Source organism: Pleurodeles waltl, chromosome 5, assembly GCF_031143425.1.
Source record: "Pleurodeles waltl isolate 20211129_DDA chromosome 5, aPleWal1.hap1.20221129, whole genome shotgun sequence".
Lineage (NCBI taxonomy): Eukaryota > Metazoa > Chordata > Amphibia > Caudata > Salamandridae > Pleurodeles > Pleurodeles waltl.
In genome coordinates this window covers 41,002,539-41,022,903 of record NC_090444.1, presented here as the reverse complement: position 1 = coordinate 41,022,903, position 20,365 = coordinate 41,002,539, and the positions used below count along the sequence as shown (strand labels likewise).

General features: G+C 42.4%; 1 protein-coding gene across 1 annotated transcript; it reads left to right on the top strand.

Moving 5' to 3' along the window:
* Positions 1-18,322: 18,322 nt before the first annotated feature.
* LOC138296969 (olfactory receptor 2D3-like) lies at positions 18,323-19,303 on the top strand. Its single transcript, XM_069236485.1, has one exon. It carries the CDS (start codon positions 18,323-18,325, stop codon positions 19,301-19,303), a length of 981 nt encoding a protein of 326 aa, XP_069092586.1.
* Positions 19,304-20,365: the final 1,062 nt, after the last annotated feature.

Sequence of the window (20,365 nt, the reverse complement as noted above, 5' to 3'; positions counted from 1 at the left end):
GACCTCAAAACATGGCTTTTAGCTTTAGGTAGCGCCTTGAGACCCTACCGGGTGAGTAGTGCGCTTAAGAAATTCATTTGATTGATTGATTGGCAGAGGACAGGATATAGAGAATCAGCATGTACAAGGAACTCTGGTCAGTCATTCCAAGGAGGTCTTTCCAGACGTTTAGAGGAGCTGTTTCAATTCCATGTTTGGAATAGAAACCAGTTTGATTGGTGTGACATAATGACAGAGGGAGACACTGTCTGGCACACGTACAGTGCATTTATGTCTGGCAGATGGACAGCAAGGATGTCTTCCCAGAAATTTCGAAGAGTTGTACCAGTTCCTTGTTTGGAATGGAAACCAGTTAGATGGGCATCTAATATGGGGATGTATTCAATAGAGCTGGGATGTGAACGCATTTGCCCTAATTTTGGAGATACAGTGATAGGGATTGATATTGGAACAGCTGGGACAAGAGGGGATTTTTGTAGTGACAGTGGCACATTTGAGAACTGTTCTCAGCAGAGTTCTCCTAGCTGTTCATCTGTTTTCACATGCAGTTATGGTGTATGCATGTTTGACAAGAGGGTCGATTGAATGAGATCAGCTGGTTTCTAGCTGGGTTTGAAGCATGATGTGGTGTTGTACTTTGGGAATTCAAGCATCTATGGCTTCTGATGCTGCCTCAAAAGTATCTGAGGGGGTAGGGAGATCTTGGATCCTATTATTACTACTATAGAGAACAAACCTAGGATATTGAAGATTCCTTGGAAGTAAGTTAAAATGCATAGTATAAAGAAGGTTGGTGAATTTTTGGATGACTTTGAAGTGATTACATGCCATCTTATTTGTTTCAAAAACGTGATAGGAGTTGTAGTCTTTTTTTTTTACTGAATGCAGCCCTGTGATAGGAAGTCCTGAAGTATTTAATCATCTGAGAATGTGAAAAGACATCCAAATGTTTAAATCATTTAAGACTCTCTGATAACTATGGATTGTGTTGTCCACTCTTTGTACCTTTTTGTAAGGAGGTACAAGTATCTCAAGTTTTAGAGATGGCACTTGCTTAAATTAATATTGTGTGCAGTGAAATGAAGACACAATGCTTTATATAATGAAGATGACAATTGGAAATAAATATTGCATGCTCTGCAATGAATGTGATATAGGATCAAGTTAATAAAACCCATGTTGAACATAAAATATAGCATGTTGAAATGAAGATGGCAACCTGGTTTACATTTCTGTAAACATATCCACTGGTGCATACAGGTCTGTCAAATAATGTCTGTATTAAAATGAATTAACTCATGGATTAAAAGACTGAATTGATTGTGGAACATGCAGCAGAGTTAAGAGTATGTCCCAACGAAAGAGGCAGACACTGTCTGGCACATGTACAGTGCCTATAAATTGGGCACACAGACAGCAAGGGTATTTGTGCACATGGGCATGCTGCATGAGGAGCTTCTGACATATGGACATGTATGATAAGAAATGTAGGACAGATATTGTGAGGGGCTTGAATTCAAGGTGTGAGGAGTTTGATTTTCCCTTTCCAAATGCTACCAGTTATTTTCCACCTAGTCCTGCCCACCACCTTCCGGTGCCCTTGTCTCCTCTCAGGACCTAAATAATTTGTCCCCTTTGAGCAGGTGCCAGTCTCAGCACTCCCCATGCTGCTGCTGGTCTTGCTCCTCCCTTTTCTCTGCTTTTTCAGTGCCTTTAACCCCTCAAAAGTGATTTAGACCTCCATGTTTGACTAGTTGAAAAATCCTCTTTCCAGGAACACCCATATATATTGTCAGGGTTGAAAGAGAAACCAGAACTGCTGAAAAGTGGCCATGGAAAGACTGCCATCAACAGCTATATGGTCCTCGCAGCCAAGTTTACCTGGGCCTTTCTCTGGCAAAAACCTTAATCATGGGAGGACAACCTTAGATCTAACTCCAAAATGGTGTAAACTGAATGCCTCACAGCACTGCATACTTTTGGGCTATCTCAAGCAGACTATTGGATTATATTATTTAGATTTTGTGCCATATTTGTGTTACTCGATGCAATCTTTTTTTACCTACTTACTTTCGAGCACAAAACTATTGATTGGAAAACTACTTAAAAACAATGCAGTGCAGGGCATGAGCTGAACTGCTTTACTTAGCACCAATGGGGCGTTTGGTCCTGTTGCATTGGCGTTCCCATGCAATCACTCAAGATTTTTCTACTTTCTTTTCCAACTTTTCATGTATGCTGCATTGTACAGCACACATAGAAAGTTGGAAAAGTTTAAAGTTAATCTAAGTGTAGTGTGTTGTACTGGAAGGCTATATTCTACCTATAGTAGACTCATGTGCATGGTGCCGAGCCGCAGATGTTTGTACTTTTTCTGGGCCATTGTGTGTGAGTTTCAGTGTGTGTGCATAAGAGTGAGGAGAGCATGGCTGAAATAATTGCTCAACCTAATGAAATGTTTGTGGAGACATACAGTAATGGCCTTAAAGACACACAGTGATGGCCTTATTTCAAGTTGCAAGCATTCACCTGAGTCTTGCTTCATAAAATTCATGAACTTGGTGGAAAAATATTGTGGAAGGTCTGTAGCAAATGAATTACCTTGGGTTATTGTGCTTCTTTTTAACATGCATGGTTTAATCAGATCTATTGTGTTTTATCTGCAACTGACATAAACATTTTTTTAATTTGCTTCATCATCATATATAATTCATGATCCTTCATTCATCACTTATAAACCATAATTCTTCTACCAATTTTCTTACAACTCCATCTCTCACTGACTGTTGTTCACTCCCATGCTCATTTCTCTTCATCATTCACTCTTCATTACTCACTTATCCTCACTCCTCAGGCCCTAATTTATCACTTTTTATCTCTCATCTTTGCATCTTCATCCATCATATACCATGTCTCACTCATTCTTCATGCCACGTAACTCACTCCTCATCCCTTATTTGTCAGTCAGCAACCCTCCCTCCTTGTCCTTTATCCTGTACTTCTTGTTCCATCAATATTCTTACTGTGAGTATTATTACTCATGAAACAAAAAAATAATAACATGTAAATGTATAGAATTCTGATAAGATAATTATAAAAATATTTAGTAACATGGCACAACTCTTTTCACCTAGGTATCACTTTATAACCATACTATAATCAGTTGTGTGCAATGAATGGAGTGATGATCTGCCTTATGAGGCACAATACACATACTACTGCAATGCAATGCGGTGTGTGGGAGGGTGTGTCAGTGCATGTCCCTCAGTTTACTTGTGTTGCCGTGTACCTGTGAATGATCAACTGGTGACCCACTGAGATAAGGAGATAATCCCTGACACTCTCTAACCCCTTGGCCTCTCACAGGTATTCCTTTCAACACTGATACAGCTATATCTCCTCCAACAACATACGAGCAACATGGCGAGAATTTTGGACTATTTCAAACTTTCAAATATTACTATCAGGCCTTGATTTTCTGATGGAAACTCTAAATATGGACATTCATTTTCTCTGCAATATTAATTCTCTGGAGAGGGGAATTCAAGAGATTGTCTTTACTCAATATTGAGCGCTAGCTCCAGCATTCCAGTGTCCTATTGATTGCAAAACTTTGCCATTTCCCCAATCAAGAGACTCAGCTCTGGAGCCAGAGACCATACAAAGGTAGGAAGTGAATTAATGTAAAGACAATTGGAACCATCTCATTCCATACTATTATCCACACTCTGTAGTGTAACCAACCTCTATAAAGTCTGTCTATCGAAACTATTAATTAGATTATGTGTTCAGCACCAGAGAAAGCTTCTGAGATTTGAGGTGTCACATGGGACACATTTTGTGAACCATCACAAGTAGGTGATTAGAGCTCTGATCATTTATAAGGGACACACCTCGCACCCTACAGTGCAGCTGAACTGATTCACAAGATTGTGTGACTGTGAGAATGTGCACACCTAAGCTCTTACCTGCTATATATACCTGAAGAAGCTCTGTGAAACTGATGAAAAGGGTAACATCTGCAGCAGCACTTCTAGGAACTTATATGCAAAAAGAATGAGAATGATCAACACAATAGTACGTGATTTTCATAAAAATGAAAATTTCTGCCTGCCCGCTTGGTGATCCTTCACCAATGATTTTACAAGAATATTTCCAAGAACGTTCCCAAGACACAAACTTGGGTTAAGGAAATACCATCATGGTAACTGTAGACAAGGAGTGACTTCCTGGACTACGAAAGATCAAAGTCATGTTTGTTGAGACAGCTGCAGAAACAGACCACTAGGTTGTCACACTTCAGCTTCTGGTGAAGGTAAGGCATTTTGGGGGTTATTCTAACTTTGGAGGAGTGTTAATCTGTCCCAAAAGTGACGGTAAAGTGACGGATATACCACCAGCCGTATTACGAGTTCCATAGGATATAATGGACTCGTAATATGGCTGGTGGTAAATCCGTCACTTTTCCGTCACTTTTGGGACGGATTAACACCTCCTCCAAAGTTAGAATAACCCCCCTTGTCATTTGTTTGAGGAGGACTCATAAGGTGTCTGTGGAGTTATCTTCCCTCAATGGATTCACCTTCAGGCACTGTCACACCCCCACAAGCTGTTACAATCACTCATAGATGGTGGACAGCCAGAACGGGGGGAATCTCTTGAATACAATTAGTGAGACCATAGGTACAAATCATCTGAAATGAAAGCTCCATGGCATGGGTTTCGACTGTAGATAGGGTCAAGAGCAGATATTAGTATCCTATAGTCACACAATCAGACAAACAGAGTATGGGCCAGATTTACTAAAAAGTGACACAGCGAAGTGCTGCGCCAAAATTTGCAGCACCGCACTGCATCACTTTTGAAATGGAAGGATGTGCTGTATTAACTAAAATACGGTGCACCCCTGTGTACCCCCATGTGCTGTGTAAATTTAGCTGCTAGGGCCAACACAGGCATTCTTACATCATAGTGCAAGGGTGTCTGCGTTGAGGGGATTGATTGTTTATGTGCAGAAAGGTACAGTTTCCTGCACATAAACAATGTACAATAGCAATTTGACACTTCTATGTGTGCTGCATTCTGCAGCACACATAAAAGGACCAAATCATAATTTCTGAATGATTTGTTATGTGAAGGAAGGTGTCACTTCCTGCACATAAACAATCCTTCATGGCCTTTTGCTCTTTCTATGGGTGCTGCAGAAAGCAGCACACATTGAAAAAGCAAAAACAAGGAGGAATAAAAGTATTCCTCCTCTTTGTGCCATGCTAACACCAACCCTGGGGCGATGGTATTTCTTGGCTCTGCCACAGATTTCAGACTTGTAAATCTAGGGCAGCATCAAGAGCAATGGGTGCTGTGGTGGAACACCCACAGCAACACCTATTGTATGCCCCTTTGACACAGAAACCTGCGTTTCTATTTACAAGGTGATGTTAAGCCACATAAGTGACTTAGCTCTGTCTTAGAAATGTGGTGCACCGCACAGCACCATCGTAAGGGCCTTGCAAATATGGCCCTATGTCTTTATCGAGAATAAATCTATTGGGAAGAGTTTGAGTTACCATGCCTCTTGAAATTAAAAACTTTATGAGGATTAAAGCAGCAATCCTTGTGCTAAGGTCATTCTCTGTTGACAAATTGAAACACTACCTGTTTGACTTCTGTCCTATTCACTCCAATGTGCCATATCACCTACCAAAAGCAAGCACACACCATGTCCCTCTCTGCTTTTTGCCCCTGATGCTGTTCCCAAAAGATGGATTAGCAATTCATAGCTGCATACTGCCTCAGGCACATCCTGCTGCTTTCCGGCAGCCACTGTCACATACCCTTAGGCTCCTGCTCCTGAGGCATGTTTGTACTCACTGTGACAATTTTGTTAGATGTGTTAATGCTGTCAGGCCTGTGATGTTGCCCCTCTGCCAGCATGGTACTTTCATAGGTCCTGTGTTTTATGTTTAAAAGACTTTATTTAAATATATGCGAACAGATAGAATGTCAGAACTTAAAAAACATGGTAACTGAGAGACACCATTGAAGTATTTTGATTTTTTTCTGGAAAAAAATGGGGGAAAGAAGGGAAAGGGGTAAAGGGAACAACATGAAAAATTATAATATTTCCTCTATACACATAAGAGAAAAGAGGTGCTCGACTTTAAAATACAGTGCAAGATGATAGAAATCAATACATTATATTATGATACAAAAAAATAACCATAATTAAGATTTAGATTAAACAACAGAGAGACAAATATTCATGGTGGCATTGGAAAATCAGTTATTCTATTCAAGAATATAGCTAAAGGTAACGATAACATCTGAGCAATGTGACCCTTAGAACATTGATGCAAAAATAAATTGTCTAATTTATAATGATATAACACATTTTCCCACCATGCCTTATATGATAGTTTAGAAGAGCATTTCCAGTGATAAACAATCTGTTGAAAAGCAATAGCTAAAAATATATTTAATAATTGTAGATTGAAAATATGTTTAATTGTGACCAAACCTTAAGCCAAAAAGCAAGTATGTTGGTCTTGTGAATTTTCCAGAGCGGATCTTATGCATATATCATTCTGGTGTCCCAACACACTTGCTTTTTGGCATAAGGTTTGGTCACAATAGATCCTGTTTTCAAAAAAAAGAATAAGAAGGCACAACACAACAAAATACAACACAAGAGCCACAGCACATACCAACAATAAAACAGTGCAATGACATAGCATAAACACAGAACAGCACACAAAGCATCACATCATCACCACTACAAAACAAAAAACGATGTGGCTGATTTATGGAAAGTGGCACTGCATTTAGTGCAGCACTAATTTTTTAGCTCCCCTTAGTGCCCCACAAACGCCACCATGTGTGTACTGTTTTTAATATACGCTGCACCATGATGGTAGTTAGGGAGCTAGCCCCTTAATTTGTTATGCTAGTTCAGCGCTTTGCAGGATTAGAGTCAAAAATGTTAACGCTAATGCTGCAAGGTCCATTGAGGCCCACTGTGAAAAATGGTGTGTCTCCTTTTAACGCCTGCTCTGAGTAGGCAATAAAAATGCGAAACAAATGACACAAAGAAATCTATTAGATTTCTTTGTGCCATTTTTTCAGCCCCCCTAGTGGGGGACCGCCCCTATGCATCCAGTATGCCTAGAGCAGGCATAATGTAGTGCAAAGTGTCACAATGTGGTGCAATGCATGCATTGATGTAGTAATTTTGGCCTCATTGGGCAACATTAGCATAAAAAATAATGCTAATGTGGTGCAAGGAGGCTCTAGAGGCTCTTCAACCTGCCCCTATGAATATTCCCATCTCACAGGGTCACATGCACCAATGTGTTTCCAAAATACCATGAAAAAAGGTGTTAGCACAAGCATTGCTTTCCTTGCCACAAAGGAGATGTATTAGCAGCAATGGTTTGTGACTTGGTTCCCAACCACTGAAGATGGTAAATCCATTCTCACTAAGAGTTGAGATCAAGACAAGTCACATCGGCTTTTCAATAAGTCCAAAGTATGAGCTGAGCCAAGGAACACATTATCATGTTCCCTTCTATTCCTGATGAACTTTGAAAATCAGTGACTATTGCATTGATCATATTGCTATTACACAGCTGTAATGCTCTTTATCTCAACATAAACAGCTAGTCCCTGACAAACTTCTTATTCTCAACATTCTGAAATATCTTTCAGTGAGAGAAAGCCTTCATAATTGTCACTGGCTTCCAGTTAGGAAGTGGGTAACTTTAGGGTGCTTAATATGGTCCACCATGCTCTAAATGGCAAGGGCTCACTAGCCATTGGGTCATCATTTTACCTGTATATGCCGACTAGGCACTTAAGATCAGCTTCAAGCAGGAAAGTTACTATTCCTAAATTCTGAAAAGCGAGATGGGACACACGTCATTTCTTCCTTCTCCCCATTTATAGCTGGCACTCAGCTTTCTTTTCTATTTTCCCTTCTAAACTGGGTTCTCTCATGGAAGTTTTAGCACTTGTGGACACAGCCCATTGATAACTTCGGGTTTAGAGCACTTGATAAGTCTTTTTCATTTCATTTCATGTCAATAGTGCAACAAAAGACAACAATATGATGACCTTGAAACCCTTTGTGTGAAATTATGACTGTGTCAGGCATAATGTATGCAAAGTGGGTGTTCCCCCGTTAAAAAAAATGGTGCAAGGAAATCTGCAACATTTTGTTGGCACTCTTAACGCCTGCTCTGAGCAGGCATTAAAATGGGGCATGCCATTGAAAACAAGTGCAGGAGTAGCGCCAACATTATGGTGCTACTCCTGCAGAGTACATCAATAGCATAAAAAATGACGCTATTGCACTCCTACCCTGCGCCATGGTGTGCTGTATTTTAACTACGCCGCACACGTTATGGCGGTAGGGGCTGTAAAGTGTGCCCTCAAGTGTGTTGCATTGAAGTATCTGTTATGAATGCAAATGTTAATGAAGGAAAGATTATTAGGGCTATTAGCATGTTTCATTTATCAATGAGCATATTACTTTTAGTAATTCACATTTCTCTGCCGCCTAGAATTAATTTCTTTTGTATATTGTATGTCTTGATAAAGGTGGTGTGAACAAATTCATTTTCCACCAAAATGCTGTTTCAACAGATTATTTTTTCTATGAATGTCATTTATTTTTGTGAAATGATTTCTGGATCGATTCTGCAGCTCGATCCTGCTGCATGCCCGCTGGCATCCTTTTGTAGTGGTGTTTTTGTTTTTATTTGTTTGTTCGTAGGTTTTATTATTGGCTTGTTGGCAGGTCTCAAGCTGATTTGTAGTTTAGTCCACAGCAGTTGCCGTTTCCCACTCCTGCCTTTTTTCACCTGCCTCCGTCCCCTGCCTCCACACACAGTCCCCACAGCCCCAGGACTACCTGTGTAGGCCATGGACCTCTGGTCTTTGCACAGTTGCCCCTACCTGGTTCGTCGAAACCCTTACTCTGCTCCCAGTACTTGAGCCCCCAGCTTGATCCTACTACTCACCTGCTGCCCACCTTCTGTATCAGTATTTAAGGTCTCTCCTGCCCTGGTGGCAATTATTTTTGACATTCTGCTTTATTTGTTTGTTTGTACGGTTTATTATTGGCAGCTCTCAAGTTGTTTTTGTGGTTTAGTCCACACCAGTTGCCATTTCCCACTATTGCCTTTTTTCACCTGCCCCTGCCTCCCACACAGCCTCCCACACCCCCAGGACTACTTAAGGAGGTCACTGCACGTCTCTAACTGTGGCTCATTGACCTCTGGTCTTTGCCCCATCCCCCCACCCGGTTCCTCAATACTTGTATTCTGACCTGAGTCTTTGAGCCCCCAGCTCGACCCTGCTGCTCGACTGCTGCAAAACTTCGGTGGCAGTTTTTAAGGTCTCTCCTGTCCTGGTGACATTTATTTTTGGCATTTTGTTTGTGATTTTATTTGTTTGTTTGTAGGTTTTATTATTGGGGTGTTGGCATCCCTCAAATTAAATTTATAGTTTATTCCACACCAGTTGCTGTTTCCCACTCGTCCTACTGCTGCCTTTTTTGGTCCGCCCCGTCCCCTGCCTCCTGCACAGCCCGCCTCCCCCAGGGCTACTCATGGAGGGTGCTGAGCGGTGGTGATGCAGACGTGTGCAGACGCAAAGGCAAGACTTCCTGTTCCTTTCTGTGCCTGGACTGCGCCCTACCGTCAGAACCCCTGGGCCTCCCACTATCCAAGGACTTCCTGGCCCTAGTCCCGGGACTTCGTAATAGTAACTGCCTGAAGGCCTCCCCATGATCAAACAAAGGACCCTTCACCCATCACTACGGCCACTTCACCTGCCACACAAGACTACTGGCCTGCGCCAGACCCTGCGCAAATGAGTCTACGCACAACCCAGCATCTCTTCTGTGTATTCTGCTCAGTGCCTATTCCCTCAGAAAAACACTCCATAGAAACTTGGGACACCATTACCACCCTCATTCCTGACGTGGCCTTCATCACCGAAGGGTGGCTTAACCCACCACGAATCCCGATATAGCCACAACCACACCCAACGGCTACAAGGTGATATACAGAGACCACACAACAGAAACGGCAGAGCATCGCCATAATCTTCAAGGAAGCTATCCGATGCACCAACACCAACAATGACCCCACACCCCTCATAGTGCACCTCAATTTCCAACTTCATACTGATGCCAAGACCTCAATAAGTGGTCCCCTTGCCTACAGACCACCGGGACCCTTACCAGCCTTCTGCATCTCCATACCCAACATCATTGCCCCTTCTGGCCATAGACTTCTAGCAGTACGTCTTGCTTTGAAATCTCAACTTCAACATCGACTACTCCAACGACACCAACACTGCCTTCCTCTTAGAGAATCTCAACAACATCGGCCTCACCAAACTAGTCACCACACCTATGCATAAAGCCTGACACACACTCAAGGCCATATTTACCTCCAGCAACAGACTCAAATTTACCCGCAACACAGAGCTCACCCACATCGACCACGCCATTGTCCACTTTACCATCTCAGGCAAAGACCAACATGCATCCACCACACCCCACAGACCACCCACTACAGTTAGGGGAAATTACCAAGATACAATGGGCCCAACCCACCAGCACTACACAGCCAAAAACCGCAGCAGACCTCAACCAGGCCATCTGGAACTTCACCACTTAGATCACCAACTGCACAGGTGAAGTTGCCCTGCTGAAACCAGCCAAAACCAACCAAATCCTGAAACTACCCATCTGGTACACACCAGAGCTCAGAAAAAACAAGCACAACTGCTACCAACTCAAGAAGCAATGTTGATCCTCCAAGGTCCCCTCCAACAGAGCCACCTATAAAGCAGCCTTCAGCAACTACCACCAGCAAATCAAGGAAGAAAAGAGAGCAGCCATTACCGACCTCATCAACATTGCAGCCACCACACAAAGGAACTACTCAAGATTGTCAAGGAGTTTGCCAACCCTGCTGCTATGGAGTACTCAGCCACTCCTTCCAGAGACTCTGTGACTTCCTCTCAGACTACTTCAACAACAAGATAACCATTATCTATGACAACTTCAACCCACAACCCACCACACTCAGGCTCAACACCGCAAACAATCAGAAAGCACTGACCAAACGCTCACCACCTGGTCCACACTCAGTGTGCAGACCACCTTGACAATCATGTCATCCATCCACTCCAGGGCAACCACCAACCCCTGCTTCCACACCTCTTCAACCTCTGTGCCAACCCAATCAGCATGGAACTCACTAACATCCTTCATAAATCCATCTCCACAGCAGCCTTCCCAGATGAATGGAAACACGCAGAGGTCAGACCCCTCCTGAAAAAGCTCTCAACCAACCCCAGCAACCTCAAAACCTACAAACCGATCTCCCTATTTCCTTTCCAGGCCAAAGTACTTAAGAAAACCATCAACAAACAACTCACTGAATACCAGGAACTCAAGCAACTTCTCAACACATCACAATCTGGATTCAGTGTCAACCAAAGCACCGAGCCCACGCTAATGGCCGCCACAGATGACAACAGAAAGCATGGCCCTAATCCTCATCTACCTCTTCACTGTGTTTGACACCGTTTTCCACCACACCATCATCAACAGACTCCATACCATCGGCATACATCAAAATGCCCTCAAACTAATTACATCTCTTCTATCAGGATGCACACAGAGCGCCCAACTGCCTCCCTTCTCCTTTGCAAGCAAGAACATCACATGCAGTGTACCCCAAGGATCCTCCCTAAAGCCCTACCCTGTTCAACATTTATATGTTCCCCCTCATAAAAATCATCAGATCCCACAGCCTCAACAGAATCTCCTATGCTGACAACACTCAACTCATCCTCCACTCACAAAGGACCCAACCAATGCCAAAAATAACTCCTGCAGCGACAGACGTAACCAAATGGATGAGAGACAGCTTCCTCAAGCTTAACAAAACATTTGTACTGATCTTCAGTAAAGAACTCCTCCATATGGGACAACAGCTGGTGGCCAGCAGAATTTGGGCCTACACCTAAACCAACAGACCACACATGCAACCTTTGCATCATCCTCGAAAGAAAACTGACAATGAAACAGCAAATCTACTCAGTCGCCTCCTTATGCTTCTCCACCCTCTGTATGCTCTGCAGAACCTTCAGATGATCCCCATCAAAACTAGAAAGACCATCATACAGGCCCTCGTCTCCAACTGCCTAGACTACAGCAGCACTCTCTACACCAGACTATCCACCCAACTCCTCAAAAGACTCCAGACCGTACAGAACAAAGCAGCCAGATTCATTCTGGAACTCCATGAAAGGACTCACATCACAGCACTCTGTGGGACATCTTCTGCACAAAGGAGAAGTTCCTGGCACCTTTCGTTGTTGCAGAATCTTCAGCTTCTTCCATCCGGAGGCAGCCATTTTGCACCTTCATCCAGGGTTTTGTGGGCTCCTGCCCTCCCCCCGGACACTTTCATGACTCTTGGACTTGGTCCCCTTCCTTTAAAGGTCCTCAGGTCCAGGAATCTGTCTTCAGTGCTTTGCAGTCTGTTGTTGTCTTTGCAGAATCTCCTACCATGTCTTTAGTGTGTTTCTGGGGATGTAGTATCACTTTACTCCTACTTTTCAGGGTCTTGGGGTGGGGTATCTTGGACACCCTTAGTGTTTTCTTACACTCCCAGCAACCCTCTACACACTACACTAGGCCAGGGGTCCCTAAGGGGTTCGCATTCCACTTTCTTAGTATATGGTTTGTGTTGCTGCTAGGCCTATTGCATCCTATTGTATTCTACAGTATTTGTACTACTTTTCTAACTGTTTACTCTTTTGATTTTGGTTTGTGTGTATATTTTGTGTATTTTACTTACCTCCTAAGGGAGTATATCCTCTGATATATTTTTGGCACATTGTCACTAAAATAAAGTACCTTCATTGTTAGTAACTCTTAGTATTGTGTTTCTTATGATATAGTACCTATATGATATGAGTGGTATAGTAGGAGCTTTGCATATCTCCTAGTTCAGCCTAAGCTGCTCTGCTATAGCTACCTCTATCAGCCTAAGCTGCTAGAACACTACTACTCTACTAATAAGGGATAACTGGACCAGGCACAAGGTGTAAGTACCATCAGGTACCCACTATAAGCCAGGCCAGCCTCCTACAATATCTGCTTTGTCTTGGTGGTGTTTTAGAATGTTGAAAAGCAGAACCAGTTGGGAATTTCTGGGGGTGCTAAGGTCTCCCACATAGGTGACCTCAGCCTCTTCCCCCAAAAAGAGATAGGGCACAATCCATTTCTCCTGGAGGGTCATAGGAGCCACAGGCACAACACCCACACCAACTGGCCTGGATTGTACTCAGGCATAGTAGCCTTCTGGTCATGCCAGCGCTTCATGAGCCTCCAGGTTTCTGCTTGCCTGCTCATGTACTCTGCTATAAGAGACTTCAGGCCTAGCACAAAGTCAAACACATTCTGCTTGGACGCCTAAAGAGGCTTCTCTAAAGATTCTCTCAGAAAACACAATGGCCCTCTTACAGGGTGCCCAAAAAGAAACTCAAAGGGGCTAAAGCCAACCCCCTTTTGTGACACATCATTGTATGCAAGCAGCAGGTATGGGAGGAGAACATCATATCTCCTCCTGAGTTTGCCAGACAAACCCATGATCATGCCCTTCAAGGGTTTATTAAATCTTTCCACCAGACCATTGGTGTGGGGATAATATGGGGTGGTTAAATTATAAGGAATGCCACATTATTTCCACATCACTTTCAGATAGGCAGACATAAAACGTGTACCGATATCTGAGACCATCTCTTTTGGAAACCCACTCTGGTGAATACTCCAAGTAGGGCCCTAACCATTATGAGAGCAGTGACTGTTCTGAGTGGAATTGCCTCTGGATATCTGGTGGCATGGTCCAGTACCACCAGGATATACCTGTTGCCTGAGGTGGTTAGTGGGTCTCTGGGATCAACAGTATCAATCACCACCCTCTCAAAGGGAGTCACATGAACTGGTAGAGGTATAAGGGAGCCTTTGGCTTGCCCCTGGCCTGACAGGTGAAACAGGAGCTGCATAACTTGTTCACTTTGCCACACATTTTGGGCCAATAGATTGACCAGTCTATTCCAGTTCTTGATCTGTATAAATCTGTATAAGCTGTGCTATATAAATCTACATTTCATTTCATTTCTTTGCTAAAATCCTGTCACACCCCTATCGTGCCTATTTATCTTCAAAGCTCAAATTGGAGGGAGACCATTCCCACTGCTGTGAGAGCCTCAATAGTGAACCAGGAGTGGTTGGAGTGAAAACTTTGAAAGCAGTGCTGGAGCTCCAGAGGCCAAAAGGAAGTACCAAAACAAGAGTGGAGCTGTTGCTCCAAAGCGTAAACCCTGTTTCCCAAAGAGCCATGTTTTACCAGATACTATTGAGACACAGACTGAGGGAAATACAGATGTGCAGGATGTATCCATTACGTCCCTGTCACCCAGTGGGTTAAAATTGATTTATTTATGTTTTTGTTTGTTTATTTTTTTAAGAAGTTCAGTAAAATACAACCGAGGCCAGATTGGTGACAGAGCACTTTATATAAGGTAGTTGCCTTGGTTTATAATACAAAAATCTGAAATTAAGCAATTATTCAACGGAATTAAGAAAATAAGTCCACATAAATTACCCATTTGAAGGCAATAGGCTAACTGTCTCCCTAGCCTACATATCATACAAGATGTTACAGTTGTCAATATTGCTCATATCAAAGTCCACTCAGAATGTGCATTCTTCTAGGAGGAAGAGAGCTCAGAAGCAGTAGTTTTAGAAAGATAGCCCACTAATGATTGTTTTACAGTTTTAGCATTTTAGCTTTTAAGGAAGAGGGTGATAGCCCTTGCCAAATCCCACTGTCTCCTGAAGGAGATCATTTTCATTACCACTTAATTTGGTCTTCCACAGTATAATACTTGCTGGTTAAGTGAGACACTTTATTCTTGTTTTCACGATGGGGAGTCATGTTAATTGAAGAACAATGGAAATAATGTATTCAATGGTTTTCAAATGACTTTTCTGCAGTTTACAACTTTGAATGTATTCTAAGTAAGTTTCTACAACCAACATCTTGTAGCCTAACCAGAATTTCCCTTAGAAGTTCAAAGCAAAACCATTGGTGTGAATAAATGAATTAACGAATGAATGAACAAAGTACTTAAAAACCCATGTTAACTGAAGAGCATTGTGTCCCTTTGACTGATCTAATAAAGCTGAGTGAAAAATAATAGAACAGGGCTAGAGAAAAAGTTCCACAGTTTTGAAGCCAGAGTAGAAAGGGATCTGTCTCTGAGACAAGTTGACCTAAAGCAAGAGATCATTGCAATAATCTGAATAGCTTAACAAAGAGACTGTGAAGGGAAATATTGCAACATTCAGGCAACAACAGTAGACGTTCTTAAGCCATGTAGATGTATAAGGACTTGAACTGAATTCTCTGATACATTTGCCAGAGTCTTAGCAGGGAGAGCCAGTTGGCAGCCATTGAAATGATCATGGGTGGACAGGATAGATATACATACCACCTAAGCTCTCATCGGCTGAGGGGAAAAGGATATGATTTTTGACAAAGTCCTTAACTGAAACAAAAAAAGGAAAGAGACCACTGTATTTCCTTGATTTTATCTAAAAGGAAAGTAAAATACTGACAGGCACTATCACTATGCCAAGCTCCACAAACAATACGTATGCTGATCAGTTCCTTTGTTGTATCAGCATTGGGTTTAGCATGGTGATGTTCATCTAAATTTGAATAGTCAAAGGACAGGGCTGAGGCATATGCAATATCACTTCAGGAGGGTGATGAAGTCTAAAGGTAAATTGTGTGGCACTGGTGTCAGATTAGCAGTTCAATTCAAAAGATCTGATTACGGTGACCAATGGGCCCATATATAAATTTAAGAAGACTAGAGACGTTGATACTATTTGGGGTACTCTGAACAGCACAAAGGAAGACCTGGACCAGTATGTGGTAAGTACAAAAGATTGACTACCTCTTGATAAAATGATGCAAACCGAGAGAAGGTAAAAACAAGTAGAGGGCATATTTACAAAGAACTGGTGCAGGGCAGCACCACAAGTCTATTTACTGCACACTGCCCTACGCCAGTACAAAAGGGCAAGAATGCACCATATCTACGAGACATGGTGCATTTCTGTCCTTTCAACCAGAGATGGTGCCCAATTTGGTGCCTAGCCCCAATTCAGGCACCCTTGCACCATGGTGCAAGTATGTCTGTGTTGTTGAAAGGTTTGCTTTTATGCTGGAAGGCACACCTTTCTGCACAGAAACAATCTGTGAAGGTGTCTTCTTTGCAGCACACATAGAGAGAGGAAAACAATGAATGAGGAGAAATAAATATATTTGTCCTAATTACGCCTTCCCTGAGGAAGTGTACAGTTTTGACACATTCCCAGTTTTACATGTCCTTGTAAATTTGGGAATGCATCAAAACACAAGGATGATGCATGTGAAAGCTGACTGCAATGCCCATGGAATGCACCCCTGATGCAGTGTATGTCAACAGGCTGCGTTACCTTACACCATATCTCTGAGGCCATGAAAAGCCACGTGAAGTAGCTCTGAGTGACCTCGTAGATGTCGGTCTGCACTCTGCACCAGCAGTGGGTCATTAAAAGTGATGCACCAGCAGCACAAGGAGCTCATAAATATGCCCCCTAATGCAGCTGCTGCCAACTGGTTGAGTAGGATGGGATAATCGACAATGTCAAATATGGTTCCGTTGTTTAGAGGAGAAGCCCAGTGGAATTACCAGTGTCCAAGTTGATTTATTCTTTGATATCTATTAAGTTAAATGTCAGGACAGTGATCTGCTCTTGTTGATAATATTAGAAACTTGCCTTCAACCATCTGACAATTTGAAGGAACAGCATCCAAGTATTATTTCCTGAGTAACTGTTGGGCTATACATTAGACAGCTGTTGACCAAATAATCACAAAAGCTACACGAGCTACTGTTTGAACAACTGAACAAGTCCCCAAACAGAAACCCCAAAAGAAACTGATTTCTTACATACACAGCCCTGCAGGGACTAAATGAAAATCCCATTTGACTGCTGTTGGATTTGCCCATTTGACAGAAGTGTGTTGATTTGGGAAAACTGTGGACATTCATGAAGTTGAAAAGATTTTCTTTAATCTTTTATCATTCATGGGATGGCAGGAAGAATACTTGGACTCCACTTTAGATTTTGGATTTTAGATTTGTATTCCCATTTAAAGAGCTTCCAGGAGTCCTTTGGCACTTTGGCCCAACTACTCTTCTGCATATATTTGATTTTAGATGAGTATTCTTCTCATCCCCATACATTCCTGGCCGGAGTTTGGCCTATTTGCTTGGATTCTGAATCAGATCTGTGGAGAACTCTTTGATGGATTCTTACCCTCTATCAGCATACTGCACATCTCTCTTTAAAACTTTATGGAGACTCTAGGCCAGAATTACTAACATTTTGCAACATGGTTGCAAACCCTTTATGTGTGTAAGTAAAAGCCATGTATCAAAGTGACTTCATAATTCAAGGGTATATTGTGGCTGACGTGCCCTCCAAATGAAGTTACCAGGAGTTGTCATCACTCTTTTTCCAACCAGGGAGGGGCACACATTGTGGGGTGGTTATCATACTAGTTTATGGAACAATCATAACTTGACATTCCAAACGTTGAATTGTGTGCTGTGCATAATTGTAACATGTGGAATAGTCCTCCAGTAATCTGCAATGTTGGGTGACTGCACTGTATTGGCTCACAGAACATAGACAGATAGATAGATAGATAGATAGATAGATAGATAGATAGATAGATAGATAGATAGATAGATAGATAGATAGATAGATAGATAGATAGATAGATAATTTCAATTAACTAAAACCTCAACAATTTTACAAGTTAAACACTTCGGTTCAGCAAAGTTTATAAATACCATTATAATTAGGTAAAACAAAAAAAAAACTTTTGGCAATCATTCAGATAATATCTTGTGATGATAAGTCTTGGAGTAATTGAGTCGGCTAAGGCTGTTTCATAGTTGTACATAGAGGAGAACATTAAAATAAGCTATCATAACACTGCCATCCATCAGCGGCCAATGTTACACATTTCTTTCACTAAGCACACTAAACATATAAAAGTGTATTAATGCATCCTGTCACATTCCTTTCACTCACAGAATATATGCATGCAAAATGTATTTACTGTAGACCGGTCTTATTTTTCCTACAGTGGAGTTGAATATGAACACAATGGAGATGAAAAATGGAAGCTCTGATGAGGGGTTCATAATAATGGGTCTATCTGATGACCCACATTTGGAGGCCATTCTCTTTGTATTATTTCTTGTGCTGTACATATTGACTGTCATTGGGAATATGACACTGATCACAGTCTCTGTTTGTGAGCCTCGTCTGCATACCCCTATGTACTTCTTCCTGGGAAACCTCTCCACGTTGGACATCTGCTTCTCTTCAGTGACAGTTCCTTACATGTTAGCCCAGCTCCTTGCTAGAAGGAGCATCAGCTTCATTGGTTGTGCAGCTCAGATGTATACAAGCCTGCTCTTAGGAATTACAGAGTGTGTTCTCCTAGCAGTCATGGCTTATGATCGTTATGTAGCCATTGTATTTCCATTGCGTTATACAGTCATCATGAAAATGTCTGTTTGTATTACAGTCGTATCCTGCTGCTTTGTAAGTGCCAGTGTGATGGCATTCGTGGACACTCTTTTCAGCGTGCGATTGCCTGTTTGTGGCCAGAGAATTATCAATCATTTTTGGTGCGATCCCACAGTTTTTTTAAAGATGTCATGCGTGGACACCTTTGTCACAGAGATGGTCATTTTCTCTGCTGGGATCTTTGCACTGTTGTTACCAAGCCTCTTCACTGCCATATCTTACATCTGCATCATCAGTACTGTTGTGAGAATCCACTCCACTGAAGCAAAATTCAAAGCTTTCTCGACGTGTGCCTCACATTTGATTGTCGTTATCATATTCTACAGCACCGCCATCTCCATGTACATGAAGCCAGGGTCTAAAACATTTGAAAATAGGGATAAAATTGTCTCTGTGTTTTATATTGTGACTCCCCCATTTCTCAACCCCATTATTTACAGTCTGAGAAATAAGGATGTAAAGATGGCTCTGCAGAAATATATCTTCCAGAAAATGTTCAGTAAACATGTCATGTGTTCAGCCACTTTTCAGAAAATGTCCACTGTGAAATAAAGGAGCAGTTTGACACCATTTTATATATATATATATATATATGTATATATATATATATATATATATATATACTGGTTATGAAATATAAAAGGCAGCATTGTGCTAAACCACCCTTATGAAATGCACATCAAACCCAAGTTTGAACCATGGTGGTACCAGGCAACATACCACCCAGAAGGGCCCATTATCAACTCTTTCTTCAAAATCTTGGAACTTCTCGACTCCCTGGATCACCATAGAAAATTTTGAAACCCCATTCACAGAGGATGAGAATTTCCCACAGAATAGTGTAAATCTGATGTTTTGAAACACCCTCAGTGAAATTCTTTGATTGTCTTTCTTGTCATATTTCACTCAATCAATCAATCAATCAATCAAAGAGACTTATAGAGCGCGCTACTCACCCGTGAGGGTCTCAAGGCGCTGGGGAGGGGGAAAAAGAGGCGGAGGGGGCGGGAGGGGAGGGGAGATCACTGTTCGAAAAGCCAGGTCTTAAGGTTCTTCCTGAAGAGCAGGAGGTCTTGGGTCTTGCAGAGGTGGGTGGGGAGGGAGTTCCAGGCCTTGGGGGCTAGGTAGGAGAAAGATCTGCCTCCGGTGGTGGAGTGTTTGATGCGTGGGACAGTGACAAGTGAGAGGTCGGCGGAGCGGAGGTGGCGTGTGGGAGTGTGGAAGGTCGCTCTTTCGTTAAGGTAGGTTGGGCCGGTGTTATGAAGCGATTTATGTGCGTGGATGAGGATCTTAAAGGTGATCCTTTTGTCTATGGGGAGCCAGTGGAGGGATTTGAGGTGTGGTGAGATGTGTTCATGCCGGGGGAAGTCGAGGATGAGTCGTGCTGCTGAGTTCTGGATCCGCAGAAGTTTGCACTTGAGTTTTTGTGTGGTGCCAGCGTAGAGGGCGTTGCCGTAGTCTAGCCTGCTGCTGATGAGTGCGTGGGTGACTGTCTTTCTGGTCTCTGTGGGGATCCACTTGAATGTTTTGTTCAGTGTGCGGAGTGTGTTGAAACATGAGGAGGTGAGGGCGTTGATTTGTTGGGTCATCGAGAGGGAGGAGTCCAGGATGATG